The sequence below is a fragment of the Buteo buteo genome, chromosome 8 (genome assembly GCF_964188355.1).
Source record: "Buteo buteo chromosome 8, bButBut1.hap1.1, whole genome shotgun sequence".
NCBI classification, from domain to species: domain Eukaryota; kingdom Metazoa; phylum Chordata; class Aves; order Accipitriformes; family Accipitridae; genus Buteo; species Buteo buteo.
Window position 1 is genome coordinate 8381561 of NC_134178.1, and position 27440 is coordinate 8409000.

The 27440-nt window shown below is 45.6% G+C and overlaps 1 protein-coding gene across 1 annotated transcript in view; it reads left to right on the plus strand.

Moving 5' to 3' along the window:
* The first annotated feature begins 3630 nt into the window (after nt 1-3630).
* The window catches only part of TSPAN7 (tetraspanin 7), a 98495-nt gene continuing 74685 nt past the window's right edge, over nt 3631-27440 (plus strand). Inside the window, exon 1 of the mRNA XM_075033555.1 lies at nt 3631-3927. Within this exon, the coding sequence (XP_074889656.1) occupies nt 3847-3927 (81 nt within the window). The 5' untranslated portion in view covers nt 3631-3846. The remainder of the gene's footprint in view (nt 3928-27440) is intronic.

The following is a 27440-nucleotide window of genomic DNA, read 5'->3' on the forward strand; positions in this document are numbered from 1 at the left end:
CCCTGGGGACATATGAAGCCTGAGGCTTCCTTAGAAAATACATTTTGGGTCTTGGGCCTGACAGCTTGGTCCCATAGATGCACCTGCCAAAAGCGTGCGGCTACGGAAGAGCTCTGCTTTCGTAGAACCAAATTACCTTGTGGAGGTGTTGGTGGGGCCTGTACGGAGCCGCCTGAACTCACCCGAGACACATGAGCGCAGCAAAATTATCAGACTTTTATTTTTCCCTCTGCTTTCTGCCTTTTACTCTGCAATGGACTGACGCAGGCTGTAGGTCCTGCCAGCTGAGGACAGCCGCTGGCAGGCAACACAGAGAGGGAAGGAACAAGAGAAGGAGGAAAAACCCCTCAAACCTCTTCTCTCCAGGGAGGCTGAAGCGAGTGTGGGTTATAAGCCTGAATGCCAAATAAAGGACAGCAGAGGTTGCAGCCTTTACCTTCAACAGCACCCCAGGAAATCCAGGGAAGGCCAGAGTGGGCGTGAAGAGAAGAAAGCACCGTATTTCATTATACCTGCTAAAACTGCAGAAGGGTGTGAGGCCTTACCACACTTCATAAAATGGCTGTTTTCATCTTTCTACCACTTTCCCCAGAAAGTTTCTATTTAACCATCAAATAACCAATGCCAGCTTCAGGAAAGGATGGAAGTCCTCATTTTCACTTTCTACAACACAATGCTCTCCTGTCGTGGGATGAAGGAGCTCCTTCCAGACTGATGCTCTGCAGACAGACTTATTAAGAAAGAGGATATTCCCCATGCATTATGAAAAAAAAGGAGCTCCGAGGCACCGATTGTGAGAAGAATCCCCTGCAAACTGCTAGTGTTTTAAAGAAATATTTTGCAAATGACACAGCTAGGCAAAAATGTCCTGTTTTGAATAACTACAAGAATGTTCTCTCTGCGGGGAGATGTGAAGAGCATTATGTTCCCAACTTTGCAAACATGGATTACAGAACTGAAAATGTATTTTGCTTTAGAAAGACTTGCTTTGATTTTGTGCAAGAAATACTTGAAAATCTGCACTCCCAAATCCGCAAAAATATGATAAAATAATTTTAAAAGGTAAACATGCTTCCAATGCACACCTGAAGGCTAGCAATTTTTTGGTAATTGCATTTAAGCCTAAAATGTTTGATGGCTTGGTGCTCTTGTCATATTTTAATGGTATTTGCTGTAACCAGGCAGATTTATGTCCAGCTCCGTTCAGACATTCTCATTTTTAATCCAAAATTTGCATCTACATCCAATAAAGTATATGCTGCTTGACTTTATGTCAAAAAGCAACTCAGCATTCCTCCAGAGACAGTCTCGGCAGGAGACTATAGATTTGAGTGGTGATAACATGGAGTCTCGGTTTCTCAGCTCTCAGGACATCACCCCTCTAGGGACTGACATTTGTGGAGGAAGGAAACGTATCTCCTGATGTGGACTTCTCTTCTTGCACCTCTGTTTTCTCTCTGTTTCCCTGGTGCAAGTTCTCTGGTGCAAAACCCTCTGAGTTTTAACAACATTGTAAAGGGAGGGTCTGTAGGCCTTTATGGAGTTTAAATCCCCAATACATCCTTGTGAGAAGACTCAGGGGCTCAAATTAGGCACTACAAGACGGAGTGACCTAAAATCACGTGCTACGGGCAAAAAATGTGAGTCTCTTGTCAAAATCAGCATCTACCAAAACAGCCACACATGCTTTCTGTTGGCTGGATTTTTAAATTCTGGTTGATATTATCTTTTGTTTCATACTTTCCTAAAAACACCTTTAGTTGGGGGGGGAAGTATAACCATAGATACTGAAATAAATGGTTACTGTCCCCTGGCCAGTGACAGCAGCATTTATCTTTTCTACAGCCCATGTGTGAGGGGCAGGAAGAGAAGTGTCTCCTGCTCTTGCTTAGCTATTTCCTGTCAAAAATCTTACTGTAATTTTTGTACAGTGAATATTTATAACTGTTGTTAGTGTCAATATAATTTTTTGCAGTTACTGCACTTATTTACATTTTAATGGCCAAGTCAATAAAGATTTATGCACCTGTCATCTGAATTTTCCACGGAAGTGGTGAATGCTTCAAAAAAACAGTATCTCCTGCCGAATACTCCCGCTCCAATCATCCTTTAAATGCCTTCATTGTTTCGGGAAACAGCAGGCTATCCATTAAAATAACCAACTCTTAAAGTCATAAGTCAAACACAGCAAAAGCTTGTGGCAGCCTTCACGGCAAAACTGCGTATTACAAAAGCACTTGCTTGGGGACCATTTTTCCTCTCTCTGTTTTTAAACACTGTCCCTTGAATGGTGAAGTCTGTTTTATCACTTTGTTATGTCTCAGCTGCACAAACTGCCTTGTTTTTGTAGCTTGAGGAGATAGGCTGCTTAGCACTGACCTTGTTTCGATTTTAATGCAGTAAAAGGTATAGTTTGGAGCACTGCTTTGGGGGGGCGTGCAGGCACACCGCTTGGGAGGGCCATGTTGTGCATACACTCCTCCAAAACCTGAGCTACGGACAGGAAAACCTGAAAGCTTTCCCTCCGCACCTGCTCGTGGGCTTCGTGCAGCAGTTCAGGCTACCAAGGCACACGTGCACACTCATTCTGGCGATGCTGTTCTTGAAGGCAGCCACGCCACGAGCCCCTTTTATCCCCCCCACCCAGGGGAGGCTGGCGAGACCCACACCCCTGCTCTGCTGCCAGGGCTCTGCAGGATCAGCTCCCTTTCCGTTCCCAGACTAACACGGTTATTTCTCTGCTGTCCATCCCTGGATGGATTTCACGGTGGGCTGGTAGCTGCGGTGATGTTAACGAGAAGCCGGCTCTCTCTGGAGCTCTCTTCTCTCTCCAGGGTGTGTTGCCCAGCAGAGATGAGGCAGGTCTGTTCCAGCTGAAGGTTGGGGTCTGAAAGGCATACAGAAATACGAGGTTTCTGGTCAATTTAGGCTGGGGGGTTCAATGTCGGGGTTCGTTTTAGGATAGAGTTCAGACTCAAGGCTGAGGTGAAGACAAAGTTAGGGATCTGTCTCCAGCAGCTTCCCAGCTTCACGGCCTGCTCTTGTAAGGTAAAATTCACGAATCCTAGTGTCTCAGCCCAATCATGTGCACTACAGCGGCCAAAGAGAGACATGTCAGGGTTGCAGAGATGGAGGAGCCCTGGCCCCTCTGACAGGTTTGGTGCAGAGCTCCTGCTCTTAGCTACAGCCTGGCTCACCCGCCTTACACGGCGGTAAGCAAACCTGCGGTACTTTGCCCTTGCTGCGGTCTCCAGATCCTCGCAGCCTGAGCACAAACATAAATTTTTCACCGTGACGCTGACAGACATTTTCTCCCCGTGTGGGCAATCCCCTGCCCAGCTCCGACGTTCCAGCCCCGTCTCCCCCTGAGCAGGCCAAGTAATGCCTGTGACCGTCTCCACAGGAATGAGGGGCAGCCGGGAAGGGGCTGGGGGGGGGGGGGGGGTTGCCTGTGTGTGTGACGATCTCAAAAATCTCAACCTCTTCCCCACACCCCCCGAGACGGACGAAGTTCCAGCCAGCTCCGCGGGGCTGACAGGAGCCCGCCATTAACACGCGGTCGCCTCCGCCCCGCTCCCCTCAGCGGCGCCCCGCGGGCAGCGCTCCCTGGCGGCGGGGCGGGCGGGCGGGCGGGCGGCAGCTGCAGGCGGCGCGGTTGGGTGAAGCCGGGCCGAGGCCGCGGCTGAGGCGAGCGGCGCGGCGGGGCGAGCCCGGCGCTGAGCTCACCTCCCCCCGCCTCCCCTCCCTCCTCCCTTCCCTCCCTCCCTCCTCCTCCTCCTCCTCCTCCTCCTCCTCCTCCTCCTCCTCCTCCTCCCGCGCCCAGCCTGCAGCCGGGATCTCAGTATTATGGCATCGAGGAGAATGGAGACCAAACCCGTGATAACGTGTCTGAAAACCCTCCTCATCATCTACTCCTTCGTCTTCTGGGTGAGTGCGGCGCGGCGCGGCTCGGACACCCACCACCCATCGGCGGGCAGGGGCCCGGCACCCACCCACCCCCCCACCCACCCTCACCCCCCACTCGCGGTGGCCGTGGACCCCCACCTGCCCGGGGCGGTCGGCGGCCGCCGGTGAGGGGCTCCACAGCGCGGCCCCCACCGGGATGTCACCGATGTGCCGTGCGGGGACGCAGCATACACACACGTATATATGAAATAATTTTTTTTTTTAATTTTTTTTTTTTTTTAACGAAATACCCCCGAGCCCCCGCGGGGCAAAGTTGCAGGGGTCTCTCCCCCCTGCCTGCCGCCGTGGCCGCCTCCGTTATCCACCGCGACCCCCCCCCGGTACCCGGGCGGGCTCTTACCTGGTGGCCGCGGGTGCTGACCCCCACCGCCTGCCCCTCTATCCACCGCGCTGCGTTTCGTAACCCGGCTCCGGCTCCCGTAAACCATTTTTTATGACCCAGATACATTAATGGAGTTGCGGTGATTGACTGACTGGGGGGGGGGGGGGGGGGAGCCGGTTGTTTTTTGAGGCGACCCCGGAGGCTGGAGGTTTTCGCATCGTGCTGGCCTGTTACTCAGCAGATCGCTGGCGTGAGCAGCGCATTGTGGCGGCGATCTGCAGATTAAAGACCTTTTAATGGTACACGGGGACAGCGTCGGAGAACGGCCCCACTGTGTGCTGTTAGAGACCGTAATCTGCACATCATTGATACAATACGCCGAAGCGAATTTGTCGCTCCCTAGCAAGGGAAGCTGGCAGTGTCTTATCGTTTTAATAGCTTTATGCTGCGAGAAGTGCCCGTGAAACGGACTAACTCAAATTTTCATCATTCTGCTTAAAAAAAGAATTGCTTATTCATGGCAGCCTTTTACATCCTTATAGTGAACGCACGACTTTAACCGTTTCAACTTTATAGGCTTTTTTTTTTTTAAAAGAAGCATGACCAAAAGTCATTTTGCTCATCCATGCTTACGGCAGTACCTCCGCGTTATTGACACCCCCCCCCTTCAGCATTTAACGTACCCCCCTTCTTTTTTAACAATTTTGGTGGTAACTGCAGCAGATGTGTCTGTCTGATGACTGAAATGGATAGGAAACCGGAATCATCTGTTGTTTTTTTGTTGGCAAGTAGATCCTTCATGCTAGTCTCAAGGAGGTAGGTTGCTAAGTTTATACACTTACCACAATTTCAAGATTCATCCTTTCCAGTGCTCTGTTCTCAACGGATCTATAAGAAACCCCTCTTCTTCCTGTGATTAATGAGCAACTGCAGAAGCTCTGGTGAATTCATGGTTTCTCTTCAAATTGCGTCTCTTTTAAAAGTGACTGCTGTATCTGCTGTAGCCTGAATAAACAGAGGACTTAAATCGGCGTGCCCATCAAGCTAGCACATTTGATGAACGCTAATCTCATTAAAAAAGAGTGAATTGTACGTTGAGCCAAGCAGCTGGCTAAGGGCATTTGCGCTGTAGGCTGTCGTGATGCCAGGCCAGGTTGACAGCTGGGACCTCGCAGTGTAAATAACACAGCTGAGCTCTGGTTTGGGCTACAGCAATGCGTCTGTGCTGGTGGGATGCTCTAGTGCAAATGCTTTTCCTCGGAACTGTGCCTGTCAGGCTCCCATGTGTCCCAGTCTTCTCCAAAGGCATGGCCCAGTAATGTTGCTCTTCCAGTTACTTAACACCCAACAGCTGTCAGGGTGTTTGTCTGTTTGTCCTCCTCCTTGAGCCTGGAAAAGGAGGAAGAAAATAAGCGGTTGGAGGCAGAATCCTGCAACCATGAGCAAAAGACAATTTCTTTTCCACCGCACTTGCTGTTGCATCTGGTTTCCCAAGGCACCAACCTAGGGAAACCTAGGCAGATCTCAATGGGAGAAGACAGCAAAGGGCTTGGTAAAGGTCCAGAGTAGTTAACGACAGACCCCGAGTCTTCGTCAGTTGTTCTTCCATTTAGGACAGAAGAACAAAAACTATCTCAGATTTTTGGCCCCTTTCTGGGCTTTGAATCAACCCACGGAGTATAAATGGGAGCAAGGCTGCACCTATTGCCATGAGTAGAGCAGAAATATGGTGTGCTTTGGCTGTACCCTCATTTTCTTTTTACAGGCAAGTCTGAGAGCTGAGGGATGTGTGGAGTTGTCTCAACATCACTCTGTTATTTTCTGGGGTGCACTTAGTACTCTCACAAGCTGCTTGCTCCAGAGTCAGTGTAACTCAAATTCGGTTCCTGTGAATTCTCAGAGCTGAAAATATGGGAAGGATTCAACAGGAGGAACTATTTTAAAAATTTATTTTTTGGACTTAACTGAGTACCAGAAGGAAAACATGCCAGTACCACTAATGGCTGGTTTGCAGAATTTTTCTTCTGACGGCTTACCCACGTTTTTTTGAGAGGTTGTAAGCTAATTTCTGAAGGCGAGAGCCCTGCGTTGCTTAGCTGCAGTTTGTACGGTTTTTTTCTAGCTGTGGGGACGGAGTTGCAGTATAACGCAGGGAGGAAAGTGGTTCTGTGACAGGGAGGTGTGTGGTGGAAACCCTGCGGGTGTCTGGCCAGGTGGTTATGGATTGTGATGTGGGGGGACAGGGAAAGAAGGTGCTTCTTTGAATCCAGTGAGCTGTTTTGAAACATCCAGAAGGACTTCTCTGTGTTTACATTGTTTGTAAAAGAAGAAAATCTTATGTACGCAGAACTTTCCTATCATGAATGATTATTGTCAGGCTTAAATATGAATTGCATTTGTATCAATGGCTGAGATGCATGTAGATGAAGGCTTTTAGTGTAAGCATTAAATGAGGCTCCACTGACTACATGGGAGCTGCAGGGCGGTAATGAGGAGACATGGTTCATTCAAATTTCATACTGTGTAGCTTGTTCCTTTCCAAATAGGTTTTATTTAATGGTATTTGTTATTTTGATAGCTTCCTCTCCTCCCCCTCACCATACTTCCCAACTTCTTTCCGTAAATGTATCAACATGGTAAAAAAATTCCATAAACAGAGATAACAAGCTTTTTATGTGCTCATATGTATTGTTATTCATAGTACACATTAAATGCCTAGGGTTACCGCTTTTGGTCCTTAAGGGACGTAGTAATAAAAATTCAACAGCCATTTTTTTCCTAATCAGAATTCTGTACTGAATGCATCTGCTTTGGAACTAGTAGATTAAAAAAAGGCAATAAAAGCACTGCTTGGCTGTTAGCTATTTTTATTTTTTTCCTTTTGGGTATCATAAATTGCTTGCGTAGAAATCCGAGGTATAACCTGTCTTGTTTTTAAGGGAAGATGAATTTTACATTAGAATTCAAAGTGATTTTTTTATAGGGGAATGAAACCTTTAAGCACCCCTCAGTACCTTATATTTATCTAGTTCTTAAGTGATCTTATGTCTTAAAATGTATGTATACTTAATATTTCATTGTAGGCTTTGAAATCTATTTTGTTATCAAATGAACAGCCTGCCTCAATATGTTTTGGGAGGGAGCTTCAAGGGTGCATGCCCTGGTCCTTAAAGTTATAGGGCTGCAGAAAATGGGTTTCATCTTCCATGCAAAGCTTGTCGTTGCCCCAAACAGGCACCACAGCAAAGCGGTTAGCTTCTGATTTTTAGGCCCTGTGAGACACTTAGCACTCAAATGAATGCTTTGTGCATGCTGTCCTGCTGGTATGGGGCTTTCTTGCTGTTAATTAATGTAATAAAAGCACATAAGTAGAGCTTCCATTCAGATATTTTTCGAAGGTGGGTCACTGGTCTGAAAGGCATCTTCTGACCAAGATTGATGTTTTGGATACTAAATTAGGTTCTTAGAACTTGGCTTGTCTTTAGCTATGTGATGAAATCAGAACTAAGGTACCTATCTGCGGTAGTAGTAGTTTAGCGTTCCAAGTTTTTATCGCTTGGAAAATGGACCTGTGCATCCTGGTACGACCCCTTGGAGGTTAGCAGGTGGCAGGAGAGCCGTGGACCGGAGTGTGGTGGGACAGGTAAGTGTCGCTTGGCTGCGAGGCCACAGCCGGCGCTGTGATTTTAAAACAGCTTGAAATTGCATGTTTCCATATCATTAATCTTCTTTTAGCCAGTTCCTCTGGTGGCCGCGGGTCAGAAGATGGCCCCTTGAAGGACGATGGGCTCGGGTCCCCTCTGGGGGTGGGCAGCTCCTGGTCCTCACGCCGTGGGAGAGGTGGCCTTCGCCCACCATTTCGGGAGCTCACAAAGCCAGTTTCTGGGAAATGCCTGGGACAAAGAGCAAGTGCGATGGCCTGCTCTGTAACACAAATTTATGGCTGAACTGCTGACCCATCTTCAAATGCAGCCGTTCGAGCCGTGTGTTATAGTATGGGATTAAATTTGCATGTCCCTTTGAGTTACTAGTGGCATTCGTCATCTTTGCTATGAATGTCCAGCTGGGTTGCTGAAATTGCTGGTTGTCACCCCAGAACTTCTTTCCAGTGCTTATGCATTGTTTTCTGCATGTGTCTGGTGTTTTTAAAATCTCTTGCTTACCGTGCTTATGTTTTTTCTTTTAAATTTTGTTAATAGCTATTAGAAGACAGTTTTTAAGGATATATCTTGAGAAGTGTTCTAGCTTTCCCACATGGCTTAGACTGCTCTATCTTTTGGTGGTTCCATTGACTGCAAAGTCATCATTGCTGTACTTTTAGAAAGAAATTTTATTATTCCTACGTAGTTATCTGAAATCCAGAAAAATTACACCCTCAAAAATGCACAGTATCCCTGTCATGATGGATTTGAAGTGCTCCGTTGTTCAGGCACAAACCTCACACAGTTGCCTCCTTAAGTCAGTTGTTTCCTATTCTGTTCTCATAATGACATACATGAAAGATTAAAGATAATGGTGTTTTCTTATGAGCATAGCCCAAGGTGAATTCTGTTGGCTAAATAAATAACTGAATTAAAAAAAAAAAAAAGGCAGCTAGATGGTGTTTAAAAACATAGCTCCAGAGCCAGCTTCTTAAAATCCCTCTTGGGGTACTTCCCCGACTTGGCTTACTTTTGTGGTTTTTTTGGTGGGCTTTTTTTGGTTTTATCACAGCTGTGGTATAAAGCCCCCTTAATGACAGTGCTAACGGAGGAGAGCCGTGCCAGCATGACAGCTCGGGTAAGTGTGAGTAAACAGAGAAGACAAAGCCGTGAGTTCCACTTGAGCGCTGTAGCAAGTGCTGGGTCTGTTCTCGCAGGTATGCTGGGAGGAGGTGGAGGGCCAGCTCCTGCCTGTCCCCTGGCGTCACCCGTGGGTGGGACGGCACGGGGGGAAAGCTGCCGTATGGCGTCAGCTGTGCCTTCAGACATCGCGAGGGTCTCATGCTGTTCTTCTCCTTGGCAGGGAATTGGTTTTACGAGTGCAGTCAGCTTGCGTGATTTGGAGCAGAGGGGTTGGCAAGTCGGTGTGGTTTTTGCATTGCTGATGCCCATTCACATTCCAAAAATTGTGTGCGTGTGGTACAAATTAGCATTGTACACCTCATTTAAGGGAGTAATTGACTTTGCTGTTGGTTAAATGCTCCTTATTTTCTTGCTGTTTGTGTAGCCATGCGTATGTGTTGATGAGGTACCTGCTACACCTTGACCTTGGGAGTTTGTATCTGGATAGTTCTCTAGTTTGGGGGTGGTAACTTTTTCACATTAACAGGTCAGTTTGGACTGGTGAAGAGGGATCGTGGGTGACTTGAAGTGTTTCAGTTGTATTTGGGAAGACATAGGTTGCATTCATGAATGAGCGGTGGCAGAAGTCCTTGCGCTTCCACAGGTGATGGGGTAGGGCTGTGGTGGAGTACTGCTGTACGTGTAGTAACCACTTTGGCTGTTTAGCAGTCACTCCTGCTCTAAGCAACCTGTTTTGTGGCCTCAGCAGTATAAATACAAATTCCAGGGAGGAGTGCTGGGGAGGCCTTGTTAGCACTTTTCTGTCAAAAAGGCAGTAGAGTCCTTTTTCTTGGATGCTGGTTCATACCAGCCTTGCTCGACAAGGAAATGGAGGCAATTATTGTAGGTAAACCAAGGGAATCTAAAACGGATCCAAGAATCTGATTTTATCTCTGATTATGTGTCTATTTATCAATTCCCTGTGCTGTCAGGGAGGTAAATTAGATTACCTGGTACTGTTAGTTGTCTTCATCTCTGGATTTTTATCATTGTTTCTTCGGTTGTTGCAACTCTCCTACAGATTTATGTGCCAATGAGTTAACAGATGAATATCTAGAAAGGCTCTTTGTGCATTTAAGCTTGCAGAAACATCTCCTTCAATCTTTCACATGCTTTTTAAGTCCTATGATACTTGTTACAGAGATGCTAGCTTTACTGTAGTACCAAGTCTGCTCTGCATCCACTAAATTTGCGGGTGAAAATCCTGTTGACCTCAGTGTCTTGCAAACCTAGGTGACTGAATCTTTAGAATAAAATGCAAGACGCCAGGGGTGACTATAGGGAGCAGATGACAGTTACTGTAAGGCCGTTTTCATTTGCATAATGTTATTTCTTTAGGCTCATCACTATTAATTAGCATTTAATCATCTCTCAGAGAATAGGTCCTTCACATCAGTAGAGCAAGCCTCTTCCCATCTTAGCTCTCTTTCACTGTGGTGGGCAGATGGCTTATATGTTCTGTCTTTATAACAGTTCTGGGTTATGAGAGGGAAGCATTTAAATTTCTCATGTACTAAAGGGACTCTGAAGTGTGGCACGCTCGTGTCTTACTGGATTATTGTTATTTCATAGCTGAGCTGGTTCTTTGAGCTCTGGGAGTAGGCCACAGGATTTTTAGGAGCTGTAATAAAAGAATGGAAGCGATGCTGTTAATATTAATTTTGCTTTAATTTCCATGTAGTGTTTTGCAAGATGTTTTCCAGATGTTCTTTTTTCTTCTGTATGGTTCTGGCGATAGTGCTAAAATCCTTAAAAGAAGCAAGCAGCCTCCCTTTCCTCTCCGTTTCTTGCTTTCCCCATCTCCCTGAATTGCCGTGCTGAGTTCAGCTGATGGCTGGTCGCTGTGTGGTGCCTGCAGTGATCCCCTCCTGGAGACCAGGCTGGATGCACCAAAAGGCAGGAGGACTCTGCGGAGTCCAGGCTGGGCAGAAGGCTGAAATTGTGTCTTGTCACCATTTCTTTCTGGGAGCTAATTGCTGTGAGCTTTGAGAAAAGGTTGCATTTGGTTTGGGCTGCATGTGGATTTGGATGGATCAGATTGAAATGTTCTTTTTTTATATTCAAGCAGGTTTTTTTAAGAGTTTATTTGCTAAGAGAATGCGATGCTGTGAATAATGAGGTGATGGACTTAATCTGCAAAAGTCTGTGGATCTTGGGAGCAGACCTAAGGAAAAGGTTGGTGTGCTTATATGGTGCAGCAGAGAAGGAGAAGAAGAGAGGAGAGGGTGAAACCCTGTAAACTTCATAGGAAGAGGAGCACTTCCATTTCCCTAAAACTGGGAAGTGAAGGAAGCCCCTGCTGTATGACCCTTATAACCACTCAGTGCCTTAATGCCTTTGAACAGAAATAAGCAGCTCAGACCTGCTGATGCCACAGGATTGTAGTTATCGGTGAAGCTAACAAGTACTTCAGGGTCTTGTTCCTGACCAGATTACAGGTACTGCTTCACAGAATATAGTACATGGAACAGAAAATTGTGCTGAACGCCACCAGCAAAGTATGTTTACAACTTACGCCTAGCACACAAGAAATTATTCTGATTGCAAGGACCTAAGTACATTCCCTGCAACTGAAGTTTCAGCTAGACCATGCTGATTTAATTCTTTGGTAAGTTTTAAAAACGTTTAGTGTTTGGATAGAAATAATTTTGGGAAATGCTAAAAAAATTGAAGTTTTCAAAGAAACAAGAATTTCCTGAATATGCCAGGTAACCTCGACATTTTTTTTTGCTGGACTGGAAACTTAGGCCAGTTTATGGCATCATGGGTTGTGTCATGGCATGTGTTGAATCAGTCCAATTAGGCAGAACCAAGGCTTGCCGTTTCGAAGCTCTATAAAGTGTGTTGGCTTCAAAATCGTATCTGATGCTTGGGGCCCCACCAGAGTTGAAAGTCTGTAGCAGAGGTGGGAAGCCGGGGGGCTGCAACCCCATGCAGTCTGCAAGGATGCAGTCTGCTGTTGCCACCCCTGCATCAAAAGACAGTCAAAACACCAGAAAACTGTCAGGAAAGTTGTGGCTTTTATTCTTGCAAGAACAGGTTAAGATAAAAGAAAGGACGCTTTCCAGGTATGTATTAACAGAAGAAAAGATGGAAACTCGACCCTCCTGTATGCGTTTGCTTCAATAGTACTTAACATCTAACTGGCTTTAATTAGGCTTGGAATATTAACATAATTAAATGTGTATCACTTCTGTTTCCCTTTGAAAACAAAGAGGAAACAGAAAAACAGACAGGTTACTCTCAGTACCTTGACACTCTCCCTGATGGCTGCATCTCATTACTGTGATCATTTTTACTGGTGCAGCTGCCTTGTGCTGGATGTAGGACTTGCTGTTCTGCGGCATGCACTGATTGCAGGCAGAGCGTCATTCAATTTACCTGTAAAATAATGTCTTATAGGAAACTGGCAGCTACTATTATTGCACATTTAGAGATATTTTTTTTTAACTTCCTCTTGGTTTACAGGTCATTGATACTACGTTAGAGCTGCTTTTTTGTATAGCTGTGTCTTTTGAGTCAGTTGAAGCAGACCCAGTTTGCAGTTGCTAGCTAATGTTGAGACCGGCTTGCGTATTACCTGGGACTGAGTTTCCCTTTCTAGTATACTTCAGGACAAACTGCTGAATTAAGTTATGCAGGTCAAATGACCTAGAGGCTTAAATTGATCTCTCTTGTCCCAGAATGACTTACAGACCATCTATGCATCACCTGCAGACTTAAGTGTGGTTTTTTTCACGTGCAAACGCAGTTTACAAACTCCTGAAGAAAGAGCCAGGACCTCAAGATGTCAGGGAGCTGGCTGCCAGGAGTATTTCAGTATTATTTCCTGGAACATACAAGCCAAGCCCCAGTGTATTCTGCTTGTTCTCATAAAACAGGGGATGATGCAAAGGGATTGGATCAGGATTTACTAACGGAAGGTCACACCTTTCAAAAGGAAAAGAAATGTAGTTTGTGAGGACAGCATTACAGGTTTATTTTTGTCACGGCGGGTAAGACTGGGGACACGTACAGCCTTTCTAGGAGGCAGCCAGACCTTGCTGTATTTACTGAGTATGTGCAGGATCTTTGTGCAGCTTTCAGAGTGCTCATGCAAAACTCTTGCTGGCGGGATGGGGCAACTGTTGTCTTTGCTCGTGGCCTCATAGGCAAATACTTTCATATGGAAAAAACACTCCTTTTTAAATCTTCCCCCTTTGGCTTCCCTACTTCAAAGCGATGCTTTCGCTCAGCATCCTCCCAGCATGGAAGGGGCAGCTCCATGCCCTCTGTCCCCCTGCGCGGCACTGAGCTCACCCACCCTCGACTGTGTTGATGGGCATGCTCACCAGAGCAGCAGGCAGGACAGGACCACTGGTCCTTGCCCCATCCGAGGTGGTCACTGCCTCAGCTGGGGGTCAGCCAGCAGCCGCCCGGACGGGGCGAGAGCACTGCTGGGGTCTGCCCTGGGGTGGACAGTCGTGGGGTGGACCATCCCGCTGCGCTCACCGGCTGTGAAATTACAAGCTGCAGGAGATGTGCTGGACCAACCAGTGTGGTAATAAACTGAGTATTTCATCCAGCAATTGCGTTATTTTCAACTGAAACCAGCAACAAAAATAAAACCTCCCACTTCCAGGAGTTTTGTGTTTTGTAAGCAACAGCTAGTTGCTTTCTGACGTGAAGGATGGTTGTACTTAAAATAGGTACATCTGTGGGAGAGAGAATTTTCAGCTAGTGAAATTGTTCAAAATGATATGGAAAAGTTGCCTCAGTTTCTGTGAGCTGGCATGATATGCATGTAATACTTATGCAAAGAAATGGGTGCTCTTTAACACAGAACAAACCCGGTCCCTGTTGTACAGAAACCTGAGCGTGCTGCACCATAGCTATTTTTTAACAGAAGTATCAGATTTAAAGTGTTCCCTCCCCCCTCGCTCGCTGACCTCAGATTGCCAGGAGACCAAACAGGATTAATCCTTGTACCCTGAAGAATATCCAGTATTAAAGCAAGGAGCTGGCTGTTTCCTAGAGCAGTGCAATCCTCACATGATCAAGAATATAACCAAGCCACAACCACTTAGTTGATTTATTCTTTTAATTTCACGAAGTGCTTGGCTTTGCAGTTTCATGCCAGGTGTTAGACCAAAATGACTTCCTACTTTTTCCAGCAGCATCAAATATGTAAAATATGTAAGATGGCAGACCTCTAAATCTGAAGGATACTGAGAAGAATTTCATGCTAGGTCTTTCCTCTGAGGCAATCAATCAAGCTATTAATGATATAAAAATAAGAGCCACCTCATCAGTGGGAAACAGACAGTCAACCAGTTTTTCTTCTAGCACCGTTCACCAGCCGATGAGTTGTGCACCCAAGCCTGACTCTGCATGGCAGGAACATTTGCCTTTTGAAAGGATATTTGCTCTATATCATATGTTAGTGCAATCCTGGTAAGCAAAAGGATATGATATAAAAAGACATTTTAAGAAGAATTAAATCAGCTGAGGTTGATGAGGCCATGTGGGTGGACTGAGCTTTGTCCATATGAAATGTATAAAATGTCTTGCAAAGTCATCTTGCTCTGCTTAAAATCAGCGGGAACCATGTATGACCAGACTGTCTTATGCAGTCAGCTGATTTTTTTTGAAACTCACCTGTGCTTAGTATTCAGGTTCGGTGAAACAGAAGATTATTCTGGCTTGGATCCCACAGAATTCCCATAGAGTTGGGATTGGGAGGGTTTATCACTCATTCTGGTGCTGGATATCTCAGCAGGATAAACCTTTTTTCCTTCCTCTGTGAAGACAGAAGACATGTTAAGTTCTGCCTCCTGTCTCTTGACCTGCTTTGATTGCCCTTTGATTTTGCAGCACAACGTGATTTCACAAAAAGATGTGTGCTCCTCCAGCATGGTGGTTCCACTGATGCTTAGATGGACCCCAAAAGAGGCAGAATAGCGTTTAAAATGTTGCAGCTTCTTTAAAAACAAAGCCTAAACTAAAGAATGTGAGAGCAAAAGACTGGATCTGTAGATGCGTTGATGAGGTAGTGTACTGCGAGATCACACGTTGAGTCAGCTGGTGGTTGAATAAATGCTGAGTATTATGGCCAGCATCAGAGGACATGGCAGAGTGCACGTTGTTTGGATTAAACTCAGAAAAAAACGGAGCCTGGCTGGTCCCTGTATGTTGATAAGGTGGGTTTTTTTACAACATTGACAGTTGTGTATTATGTTTTCTCTGTTCTTCAAATACTGTTGTTCTTAGAAGCATTGTGTAATTACTTATGGGAAAACTGAATCTTCAGATTTATTTACCAGTGGTAGTCCTTAAAAAATAGTTGTTGGCATGCCCATTTTATAGATGGAGACACTGGTGCAAGTCAAGCAATATGTCTAAGGAACAGTTTGGTCAAATTTGGCACAGCTGTGAATCAGTTATTTTAAGTCCCTGACGGTAATAATTATTACACTGTAGCACTCAGTTTGACGTCTTACTTCAATTGCAGGAATAGCAAGCTGAAATAAAAATTGCATTTTACCTGCTGTTAAGGTAGCTTGTAGAGTATGGGAATATTTCTGAGAAGTCTAATGAATTCTGCTTGTGGAAAGCGATTATTGGATGGAGCAGCTGGCTGTATCTGAACTATGAAATTGGTAGACCGTGATGCTTCTTTATTCTGAAGCTGCATACACAACACACTGGAAAAAGCATTTCAGGTTGCCCACTGTCTTGGGAGATAGAGCTGCTGGTGCATGACAGCAGGCCCCCAGGTGAGTGGGCTTCCACCGCTGGGAGTGACCCAAGCAACTTTCCTGACTTCATAGATCAGGCAAGCCCTTTTGCAGGGAAAAAAAAAAAATAATTTTCCCCTCATGCAGGGCATAGGGGGGATAGCATTTCTTCAAGGAAATAAGTGCACATTTCTGTAAATGGATATCCACCTCTATTTTGAAAAATCATTTGGCTGGGGAGCAAGCATGTTGACACGCTTACCCCAAAGGAAGGAAACTCGGTGTGCCTATTTAAGAATGTCCTCATCCTCTTCATGCTAAGTGTCAGTAATCTGTTATCTCCATGGTATGTACCAAGTGTGGCGAGTAGGATCAAATTTAAATGTTGACATCCAGAACAAGCTAATTTGCTTCCTTTTACCCTACTGCAGACATGAAGATGTGGAGAAGGATTTTGCTAACATGGAGCTCTGGTTAAAGACTGGTATGCTGAATTTTGTGATTTGTGCATTCTGCCAGATTTTCTGAGTGAGATTGTCAAGTGTTCCTAGGAATTGGACTGAATTCTTAGCTAAAGAAGGATTTCTCTCTTATTTACTAGTGCAGTGGGTGCTATGACAGCTGCAAAGACTTATTAGCAGTTTTCTTTGCTAAATTTCAATGGGACATCTACAAAGTACAGTCTGCGTGGGGATGGCAGCTCTCAGGAGTCTGCTTTTAGCCCAGGAAAAGTGCAGTAGCACCTACTGGGGCTGAGGCTGAGTTGTGCTGGGAAGGACAGAGTGGGCTTCCCAAGCTGCCATTTAAGGCTAGAACAGGTTGTGAGGATAAGGATTTCAGGTAACTTATTGCTTGGAGGAAGCATTTAGTTTGGGGATTTCTTCAAGAACGGAGTTTGTTCATGCTGAGAGCCTATTCTGTAGGTCTGTGCTTTCTCCCACGCCCCAGCGAGGCCCTTGCCGAAGAAGTTAATGCTGGCTGCCCTTGGTTTTGTGTCAGAGTTAAATTAAGGTTTTTCACTAGCCATAGATTAAGGTGTATTTTGTTGTGTGGTGGGTGTAGGCGGGGACAGCTCATGGAAAGAAATGACCATTCATCCTAGTATGCATCTTGAAGCGGAGTGGGTTTGGGTGAATGGCAGGCTGGTTTTCTTCTGATGGACCCTGTGCAAAGTTATCCTAACGTCTCTTGTAATGGCTATTGCTCAGCCATTCAGGCTGAGAGCAGAGCAGAATAGTTTAGAGCAGTCACTGGCTTGTTCTTATCCTCTTGTGTGGTCTGGTGAACAAGAGGGGAAAGGGCTCAGCAGGGACTCAGCAAAAGGTCATTAATTTTTCTGGTGTTCCTGGACCTTGCTACCTAAAAAAGAGAATTTTCAGGTAAGCTACAGCATGATTTCTGTTTCCCACTTCTCCTCCTCCATAAGTGGTAATCATCTAGAGACAGAGGCTGGCCTGTGGCTTAGTTCATGCTTTGGTATCTTTTATCACCTATTTGGAGCAGTTTAAATTACACTTTTCAAATGGAAAATTACGAGTTGCTTAGGAAAGACCTCTTAAATGCCATTTTTGCTGGCAGTTTATTTCATCCTTTTCATGTAAGTAGTACCAATCTAGTATCTAGTGGGGCTGCCTGCTAAGCAGTAACAGATGGCCCATGCTAGCGAGGACAGGAAGGTTCATACGGGTAGAAGCCAGCGTTATCTACATATGTGTTTTGGATTGCATCATGAATGTTTCCCAGGAGGGAGCACAGCTGGCACTGGAATTGTGGAAATCTGATTTTTGGTATTCTTTATTCCAAGTCTTGGCACACTTGAAAATTAACGTCTGTGGTTCGTGTTGGGCTATATCAATAATACTGCAATTATACCCCTTCTTGGATAAAATCGCTGTGCTTGCTGGTTTTCTTTTTTTTTTTTTTTTTGGCTTATCCTGTAATCAAAAGTACTGTGTGAGAAAGTATACAGAAGAGAGCAACCAGTTCCATTATATAACCTTGCTTCCATGTATGCTGTGCCACAGGATGGCCTTAAAATGTACTAACTAATGCAAAACTGAAGGAGGAAAACCAGAATTAGTCATAGACATTTTGGACCAGTTTTTCCCCTGCTAGCTTTGCTCCTGCACTAAAATGCTTAGGTACCATGATGGACAAAAGGCCGAAGAGGAGAGGGGGATGTGTCAGAAAGTTGCTGCCTTGCAGAGCTCCTGTTTTGGGGTTTTGGGGCTGTCTCTTCTTAACGCTGGGCTGGCAGCATCCTCCACATTCCAGCGTGGTTTTCATCTGTAGCAGTAGGCACATCTCTAAGGGGGCAGGGAAGAGGCGTGGGTGAAGAAAGCTGTGATCTTAAACAGTCTGTGGAGGTAAATCTTTGATTCTGCAAAGGTGGCTAAGGCTTAGCCACAACCACTGAAATTACAGCTTGCATTGCGTACTGTGTTGTGTTGGATGTTTGTCAAGGCGCCAGCAGGCAAAGGCCAAGAGCTCCTAGACGTGGCCGTGTGATTGTGCTTTGGTAGATCAGGCCTTACAGAGAGCTCTTACAGTATGTATTGGTATCTGTCTCCTCTTGACACTAAGAAACCATGTATCCAGGAGGCAGGAAACTGTCCTTTTTCACATGAATAAAAATGGGATAAACTTCTTACTGAAAAATTCCCTGTCAGACATGGGAAAATCTTCACTTTGTGGGGTTTTTCTTTTTGCTGTTGTTGTTGTCCTAGGGTGTTGTCCTCGGAGCTTCCCATGCAAATCCAGTTTAGAAGATAACATTTCATTCAGTTCTCCCCTGCCACAGTTCAGAACTTAAATCCTTTTCCTTCCCTCTGGATGGACAGAGACTAAGCAGTCCTTGCTTCATGTAAGGTAACTAGAGCTTATGTCAACTATGGGATGATGTAACGTTCTGACTTCTCAACAGTAGGATAATAACCTGTAGTAGATAAAACACATGGCAAGTGCCCGGAGAATGATGTGGAAGATGACCTAAGGTGATCCTGTCAGGCTGAGACCTTATCTTTGGGCAGCTGAGCAAGGGCAAGACACTTCTCAGCCTGGCCTGGAAGCGTTTGTCTCACAACTCGGCTTATGAAAGTTGCAGTTTCCTAGTGCTGCTTCACTGTGATGACAGTAGTTCCTGCTGTCTTGACATCTGTCTTTTGAGCATAAGCAGAAAAGCTTGGCAATGCGTTATGAAAAGATCCATGAGGACTGCCTCTGAATTGCCCTGGGAGAGAAGAGGAAACCAAGTACGGCAGTGAAAACTCCTCCTCTCCCCCTGCCTCACGTATACACACTTGCTTGAGTCTAGGGTAAAGCCAAATTCTGCATGGACTCACGTAGAAGCTTTTCTGGTCATTCATGAAATAAAAAGATACAAGCGGTACATCTGGAGCCTCTTGCCAAATTAATGTGAGATTTCTTGTTTTGGAAACTGCCTTCCCTCCATTTAAAGCAACTTTTGCCTTATTTGGTATTAAAATAATCTCAAAGGCAATTAAAACCTTCTTTGTGCCGTTCTGTGTTTGTGAATTTGTCTTCTTCCATAGAAGGTCGTTTTTCCTTGAAGCAGTTGCTTCAGCTTATAGAATTGAATAGCTTTCAGGACTCTAGTGACCATACTGGCTTCTGCTGAGTTTCCAAGGAAGGCCTGAGATATTTCAGATATTTCTCTTCCAGTTGGTCACAGGATTCCACCACAAAGATGTCTCGTTCTGTCAGCTTTCTTCCCAGACCTGCCTGCTTGTGCTAGCAAGACTCTTCTGCATGTGTTCAGCACTAGAAAGTCAGAGGGGCTCTGTTCATGGTGGACTAAAAGCCCTTCTTTGATATGATGTGAGTCCCCTGGGAAATGCTGTCACAAAACTGACCATGTTTAACAGTCTTTTCCATATCCTTTCACTTTCACCTTGCTGACCTGAAGCTGGAAGGTCATTTCAAGGCTTGTTCTGTCTGAAGAAAAGTAGCCTCCATCATCTACCTTAGGAGCATTTCCATCTTGGACATAACGCAAGACAACTGCATGGTCTTTGTGCGATACATCTGCAAAGCCCTGCTTCTGAGTACAGCCTTCTGAGAGTAATTCTGTGCTAGCCTCTTAGTTTGGGAGAAACCAGGTCAAATATAAGGAAGGTCCAAACTCGAAAGGAATCAGGACTGCGAAGCCCAGTTCTTTGTAAAGACAGTGGAGCTATGTCTCAGCTAGACTTGTCTTCCTAGCACAGTGTAGTGTTGCTCAGATGTACCTGGGTCATGGAAGTAATATGGGTGTGATTAAAGGTGGGCTTTTTTCTGCTTCTCAGGATTGCTCACTGGCTGCAGACCAGGGATGCACAGATTTGACTTTATTGGTTTTGCTTGTACAGCTGCATTATGTATGGCAGATGTGCCCCACATGTCCCTAATCTAAACTCTCCACAATGTTTGAACCTCTGGTTTCTGTGAAGGCACCTCATAGACAGTTTGGAGTGCTTTTGTGGTGTGGTGAAGTGATATCAGCTGCTTGGGGAGATAAGTTATTCAGAGAGAGAGCGAGAGAATTTTTTTTTCTCCCCAGGAGCAAATTATTCTACAGTTTATCTAATAATTCAGACAATTTAAAAAATTTTTGTGGTTTCTGTTTGTTTGGTTGTTTTTTTCAGTTTGTTCAGAATCCCTCAACTAGTGTTTGACACAGTATAGATGAATTGCTGCAGAGTTCGTACTTACTGGGAATTTATTTTCCCTTATGAATTGACCAGGTTAAGAACTCAGATGAGTTTACCTCTCCTGTGGGAGCTAGAACAGCTGCAGGATATTTTCAGAGCAGTGAACTTAAATGGTTGCCCCAATCCCATGCCCTGCTTTTTCACCAATGGTCTTGTTTGCAGAGACAGACCTAGAAATACATTGTTGGTCTTTCAGGGGAAGAAAAGATGAGTTTATTCCCCACTTGCTCCAAGAGCCACAGGATACATGGCTGTGCAAAGTGGTCAAATGCACTTAACCTTGATGGAGGTGACAGCTGAGTCTTTTCTGGGTCTCCTATTCTCTGTTAGCTCTGTGATGGAGTGCTGTGACATACCTTCTGGAGAACGGCAAGGGAGGGAGCACCTGCTTTTGTACCTAAGCTGCTGAAGGGATCAAAGTATTTAATGCTAACTCTCTCTTGTGCTTCCCTCCTTAAGCTCTGCTCTTGAGAAATAGCTCATTAATTTGTTAGCAGCCTGGTGAGGAAGGAGGGGGCAGAAAGCCACTAACAAATTAATTTGGTCCAGGCCAGGTCTCGCCATAGCAGTCAGGAGCCTGCTCTTTCCCTCCCTGTTCCAGCAAGGAGCTCAGGAGCTGGATGGCGCGGAAGGTGCTTCCATGTTGTGCCATATACTAGTCTGGCTACTGCTGATACACGGGCTGCTATATATAAAATCTCTTCTTGATGGTCATGAGAAGTTACCTAAGAAATGATGGTAAGGGCTGTACAGCTTACATAGATTCCAAATTTAACGAACACTTTCTTCCCAAAAGTTCACGCCAGAGTTTAAATGCAGTACCTTTCTTTCCTTTTCAAAGATCTGTGTGTATATCACAAGTTGACAGGCAAAAAGATCTTTATAATAATACTCTGACCTCATAAGTCAGCCTTGCAGATAGATAGAAATTATCAGGTTCCTTCTGTGTGGGTCTGGCAAGCACTGCTAGAGGAAAAGACCATTTATTACCTGCTTAGGAAGGAGAATATCGGTATCATAACACTATCCATTGCCGACCTTCTCTCTAGCTCACTGGTGAGGTGTGTTACAATGAACCATGAACTTTTTACCTGACTTTGAAACTGGCAAGAAAACCACAGGATGACTGTAAAGGTTTGCTCTTGGTTCCTGTTGTAGGAAGACATTGTGGATTTTCCCATTACTAATGCATATTTCAAATTGGGCAGAGGAAGTGAGGATGCTTGTAAAGACAGAAGATTTTAGTATGCTCTGTATTCCAGTAAACAATATGTGAAAGATGATTCACCTAGAAAAATGGGAAGAATTTAGGTAACTTGATCTCTGATGACATAGGAAGGTATTTGAAGGAAGAAAAACTCTAGCGTCGTTTGTTTTGAAACTCTCTTTATGAAGTGCCGTAGTTACTCACAAATGTCATACTATTGAAGTTTTACATGTCTTTGCTCCTGGCATACCTGCCAGTGTTTCTACAGCACACCTGGGTTGCACCTTTGAGGCTCCCAGCTTCAGGAGTAGAAAGACAAATGGTGCACAGTTTGTCCTGAAATGCCTAATGATAAAACGGTATTTGTATGTATATCTAACCTAAATAATAATAATAACAGCAATAATACTGTACATCCTGGAAGCGACCCTGAAGTTTAAAATTCACTCTGCTTCTGATGCCTCTTGCTTACATTCTGGTAGAATAAAGCAGCAAAACATTTATCCCATTCTTCATCCTACTCTTTGGCTAACCAGCAGGTTCCCTCTGTCCCACCGAGTGGTCCCTTCCCAGACAACTGCCATGAAGCTTGCCTGGGACGCAGCCCTGGTGTCAGTGGGGCGTGAGGGATGGACCCGCAGCATTTGTCTTTTGATGTAAGGGTACCCACGATGGTTCATCAGACTGCTCCTTCATGGCGGCAGCTCGCCTTTGGGTCTTTCTGATGCCTCCTCTGGCAGGTACCATTTGCCCTGTACTTCCACATGGATATGTTTAAGCAATCTTCCTACATCCCTTGAATGTATCACCTTTACGGCTGCTTGTTCTCTTAATGTCCTTTCAGACAGGCTCCCATGCTTTGGGATCATTCTTTTGGAGAAGGGCAGTGGATTTCTTTGGCTCTTGTGATGGCCACTGCTGCCTTCGGTCATCACATTGCTAAGGCAGTGCTATTCCCCCCCGATATGATCCAGTCTCTCTCTCCTAGGTAATAAGTAGCTTGCTTTTAAAGAATCCTCCTTACTACCTCCTTTTCACCAGGTTCCTGATGTGGCTAGTGTGTTGGCATCCTCGTTTAAAACCAAACACTTCAGTCCCCCCATCTTAGTCTGCATCATGTGTTTTAGACTTCCATCGTCTTGGGTACAAGTATATACATTTGTTCTGGTTCCCTATTTTTCCCCTGTCTTTCTTAAATGGGACAGTTTATTCAGACTTCTCTTTTTTTTCTCCCCTCCACATTTTGCCAGCTCCTGTCTTGTCCCCAGCTTGAGGCTGCAGAGATTTTATGACCTGGTCCACAGGGAATGCATCATCCTAAACACTGCGTGCTTTTGCACTTCTCCATTGCCTTTCATTTAAAAACTCCTGGTGAAATCATCTCTCCTTCTTTTTATTATTTTTTTCCCCACCCTGTTTAAAGGTTTAAGATACATTTTTGGTTTTGTTTAGATGAACCTTCCTTCCCCTCTGCAGAGTCCCTCTACCTGAAACTCTACCCAGCGCGTCAGGAGTCCAAATGCTGCTGGGGCTTTTAGGTTGTGGTACAGTCCAGGGGTTCACTGCAGGCTGTTTTCCCTGTGATTTTACCCTTATTCAGCATTTTTTGAGAGTTATGTGTTGAGGGGGGATCTGCCCGTTGGGCGCTGCTAACATGGGGATGGGACAACTGCGCTCTGGTGGCAGGGGGTCCGGCCACAGGGCAGGGGGGGTTTATGCCAATGCTGAATAGCATGACCATGCTAAATCCGTCCTGTGCCAGCTGTATCTTGGATTTGTAATGCTTTCCCAGTGAGGCCACGGTTATTTACTGTGCACACTCAGTACAGCCACCTGCCCTGCCCTCCTTGGCACCTGCACCCCGGGTGGCATTGCTCACCCTCTCGCTCAGGTCCCCGCTCTGCCCTTGAGATGCGTTGGTCTTTTTTTTTTTTTCCCCTACATTCAGCAGCATGCAGGGAAAAAAAAAGGCTGCACTGCATTAAAAAAAGGGAGGGGGAAGAGTGAGGAGAGTTGAAAAAATGGAAAATAAAAGTGTGAAGGGGAATGCAAAAGCATAAACTTCGGTGCAGCGTGTGCTGACGCAGGAGGGAATGGCATCGGACGAGGCACTGGCATGCACAGAGATGTCAGGAGCATAAACTGGGCTGCAAGCCCTAAAAAGCTTTCTTGTCATCTCATTCACAACTAACCCCCCCAGACAGTATGGTCTCTCTGTGAATAGATGAACCGTCACTTGGTGCGTGAATATCAGCACCACCACCCAGGTTTTCCCCCGCGGTGGTGTTGCGGGCAGGCTGCCTGCGATGTTAGCGGTGACCAAATGTCTCCCCCCATGCCCCGGCAAGGCAAAGCGTGTTTTGAAAACAAGTCAAGCCCAGGGTTGCGTCATGTCGTGTTCATGCGTTGTCCTCCAGCAGCAGGCAGCGATGCTGGGGGTCTCGGGGTGCCAGGCAGCCCTTCACTTACCCCTCAGTGTGAAGTGGGAGCAAGGAGACTGGCTGCATCGGGGATTCCTGCCCCTCACTCCTTCATGCCATTTTGGAAGTTTCTCTAAGGCCATGGTAACATGTAATCCCTTTGGGGTGGGGGTTTGTCCTTTCTTTCCTTTGGGTTTTTCTTCCTTCACACGGCTTCACCTGCCAGGAGTTAGTGTGGATGTCAGGGCTGTCGGCTGCCTATCTCTAGCTGTGTGAAATGTGGACACCAATGACTGGTGGAATTTGGTTGTGTAGGCAAAGATGTAAAAGCAGAAAGGGTGGGTGAATGGAAAGAGAGGAGGGGGACATATGGAGGAGGAAGGTAAAAGTTAATGGAGAAAGAGAAGGGCAAAGGGAAACTGATGCTTGAGGCGACCAACCAGTCATTTGATGGCCAGTAAAATAAATGAGTGGCTAGGCAGAATAAATCAGGCAGATGGAAGAGATGGGACTGGCAAGGCATGCTCTTTTACTGCCCTGTGCACTTGCTTTCTGGGACATTTCACTTTTCCTAAGGTTGCCTGCCTCAGCAGCGGCGTGCCTATACACATGCAATGATGGGCAATATATCAGTACTATGGGAACACTGCTGTTCTGTGAGTGCGTGATACCGGGTAACTCTAAAACGCTGTAGTACTTGGTATGTAGCCTTTGCTGTGGGGCTGATTCATGCCCCTGTCTATTCCCCCTTCAGTTCCCCATCCCTCGGGGAGGGGAGCTGCTGCCCTGCTGACCCCCACTCTTTTGGAGTGGTGGGGGAGGCAAAGGGGGAGATGGGGCAGGGGCAGGCTGGTCTGTGGGATCAGCGGGTCTCAGAGGAGATTGTGTTGGGATGGAGAAACTCCTGGGAATGGGTAGGGGAAGACATCCCTGTGCTGTTGCAACACACCATCATGGTACAAAAGCCCTTTATCTGCAGGTCGGTCTCTGCAGCAGAATCGGAGGGGCTGAGGGGAGGGAGGGGAGACAAGGGTGGTAGTGAGGGTGGGGAGGGAAACCTCCACTCAGGTGGCTGCAAAACTCCCGTCAGCCCCTTTCCCAAATAGCTTCGTAATGTTGGGGCTCTTGGCGTCGTCGAGATTCACAGCGCTTCCATTGAAAAAGGAAAGTGCCAACGGTGTTGGCCATTAGCAATGTAAATGTGCGGGCAGAGCCCACTGTGACGGCACCTGTGCCTTGAATCAAGCCCTGCGCCTTTGGATATGCCCGTGCGACTGTATTTTAAAGCTGCATTTTATATCCTGACTGCGTAGGGAAAGGAACCGCATATGAAGGATACTTAGAAGACATCTCTGGCTGCAAGGACTTATGTCACCTTCTGGGGGACTTGTCACAAAGCCAGCTACAACAACATCTTTGTCCGTCAGTCATGTTGCTGTTAGTAAGTATAAACACTGAAACCCCAAACGTGCCAAGCAGCTCACTAGCTGCATTGCATGTGGCTGTTTAATATGCTGCTGCTAAAGGCGTTTGTGCTGTGGGAGTGGGGCCTTTAATGTAATCCTAAAGCCAAAGGACCCCACATGTCCAGTTAGCTGTACAGCTGAGCAGGCTCCAAGGGTCTTACTTTCCACCCCATTCCTATTACAATGCTATTTTCTCCCACTTCTTTTTCTTCTACTGAATTAGAAAGCTGATTCCGCTAATAATCATGTTTTAAAAATAAGTTTCAGAAATTCATGAGCTGCCAGTGGGGGACAGAGCATGTCTTTTGTTTACAGGAGCAAATCATTAGATCTTTGCCAGACCGTGCCCATTGCGGAGTGCTTAAAGAGACTTTTCTGGTGACAGTAAGGGACAGAACATGTTGAGATGCCCAATAATAGTGAAGCTGCGCTTATGGTGAGCAAGCCTGTGCTGACAGCAGAAGACTGTTTCAGAACATTTGTACTAATAAACTTTCTTTGTGCTCTGCTTGTTTATCTGCTTTGTTCTCTTAAATGATGGTGCATTTGTGGATAATTTCCTCCGCTGGTAAGCTACCCCCATCAAGTTGAAAGTTGTCTATTTTTAAAATGCCAGCTGCCTCTCACATAAAAAAGCCACTGCTGATGTACCGTTGCTTGCAATGCATTATTCAAAGTCCTTTTTAGACTCTTGCAAATAAAGAGCTTCATTAATATTTCAGCAGTTGCTGTGATTCTCTCCAAGGGGGCTCTGTTCCTTTTCTCACTTGACACCCCTATATTTTTGTTTGTAGCAAAGATGGCTTGGATTTCGAGTTACCTTTGGTAGAGCGAACTCATCGTTTTCTGGAGGAAGTGGATCTTAAAAGAAAATTTGACCTTGAGATTGGGGCTAAGCAGATAACTGGTATACCCAGCATCTTACCACAGCCCTAGGAAACAGGACCAGTTTGGGGGTGGAGGGGCTACTTTTGTACACCGAACACCAACTGTTGTGCTCCATCACATGGACTGATCTTTCTAGCTGGCTTTGCTAGCTTAGAGGAGAAATAGGAAAGGGGATTGGAAAAGGAGCATCAGAACAGGTTGAATTTCTTTATGTAAAAATTTACTTAGTAAGGTTTTCTTATTTAAATATTAGCTGCATTTGCACTGATTTTGAAACCACACTGAGGGCTATTTTCTTCCTTCTCTATATTAGGTACAAAATCTGTGATAAGGCTGGGCTTTTGAGATGAACTTAGTGATTTCCTCACCTGAGGTGCTGGTGGGAAATCAGTACCAGGCAGGTCTGGAAAAAATGCTTTTGGCTCTAAAGAAGAAAAGCTGAGTCAAAAAATACCAACCATTCTGAACTCGCTGCATAAGAGCTGTTTTCTTAATCCATAGAGATCTTACACCTTTCCTTGTGATACCACGATAAAAGATTCCTTTGGCTTGACCGTGCATGATGGGTTTTGATGCTGGGAGATGGAGGTCTAGTGATACAGAGCTGTGTAATAATTTTAAAAGGTAGTTTCTCAATACATCAAGCAATTAAGTGTTTGAAGGGAAGAGAAGCATTCAGAGATGGTGCTCACCCGTGAAACGAGAGCGAGAGTGATAACGCTTGCTAGAAATCAGTGCTGCAGTCTCCTGGGTGCACGAGAGCTACGGGCTGGAGTATCCCCTGCAAATGGAGGCAGCGGGAGAAGGGATGATGAAGAGGTTGATCTAAGTAGGGTGGGGACCATCAGTTAGCAAAGAAATAAAGCAACCACAAGCGTCGAGGGGATTCCGACAGTGGGTAACTGGGCACTGCGTTGCCTGCC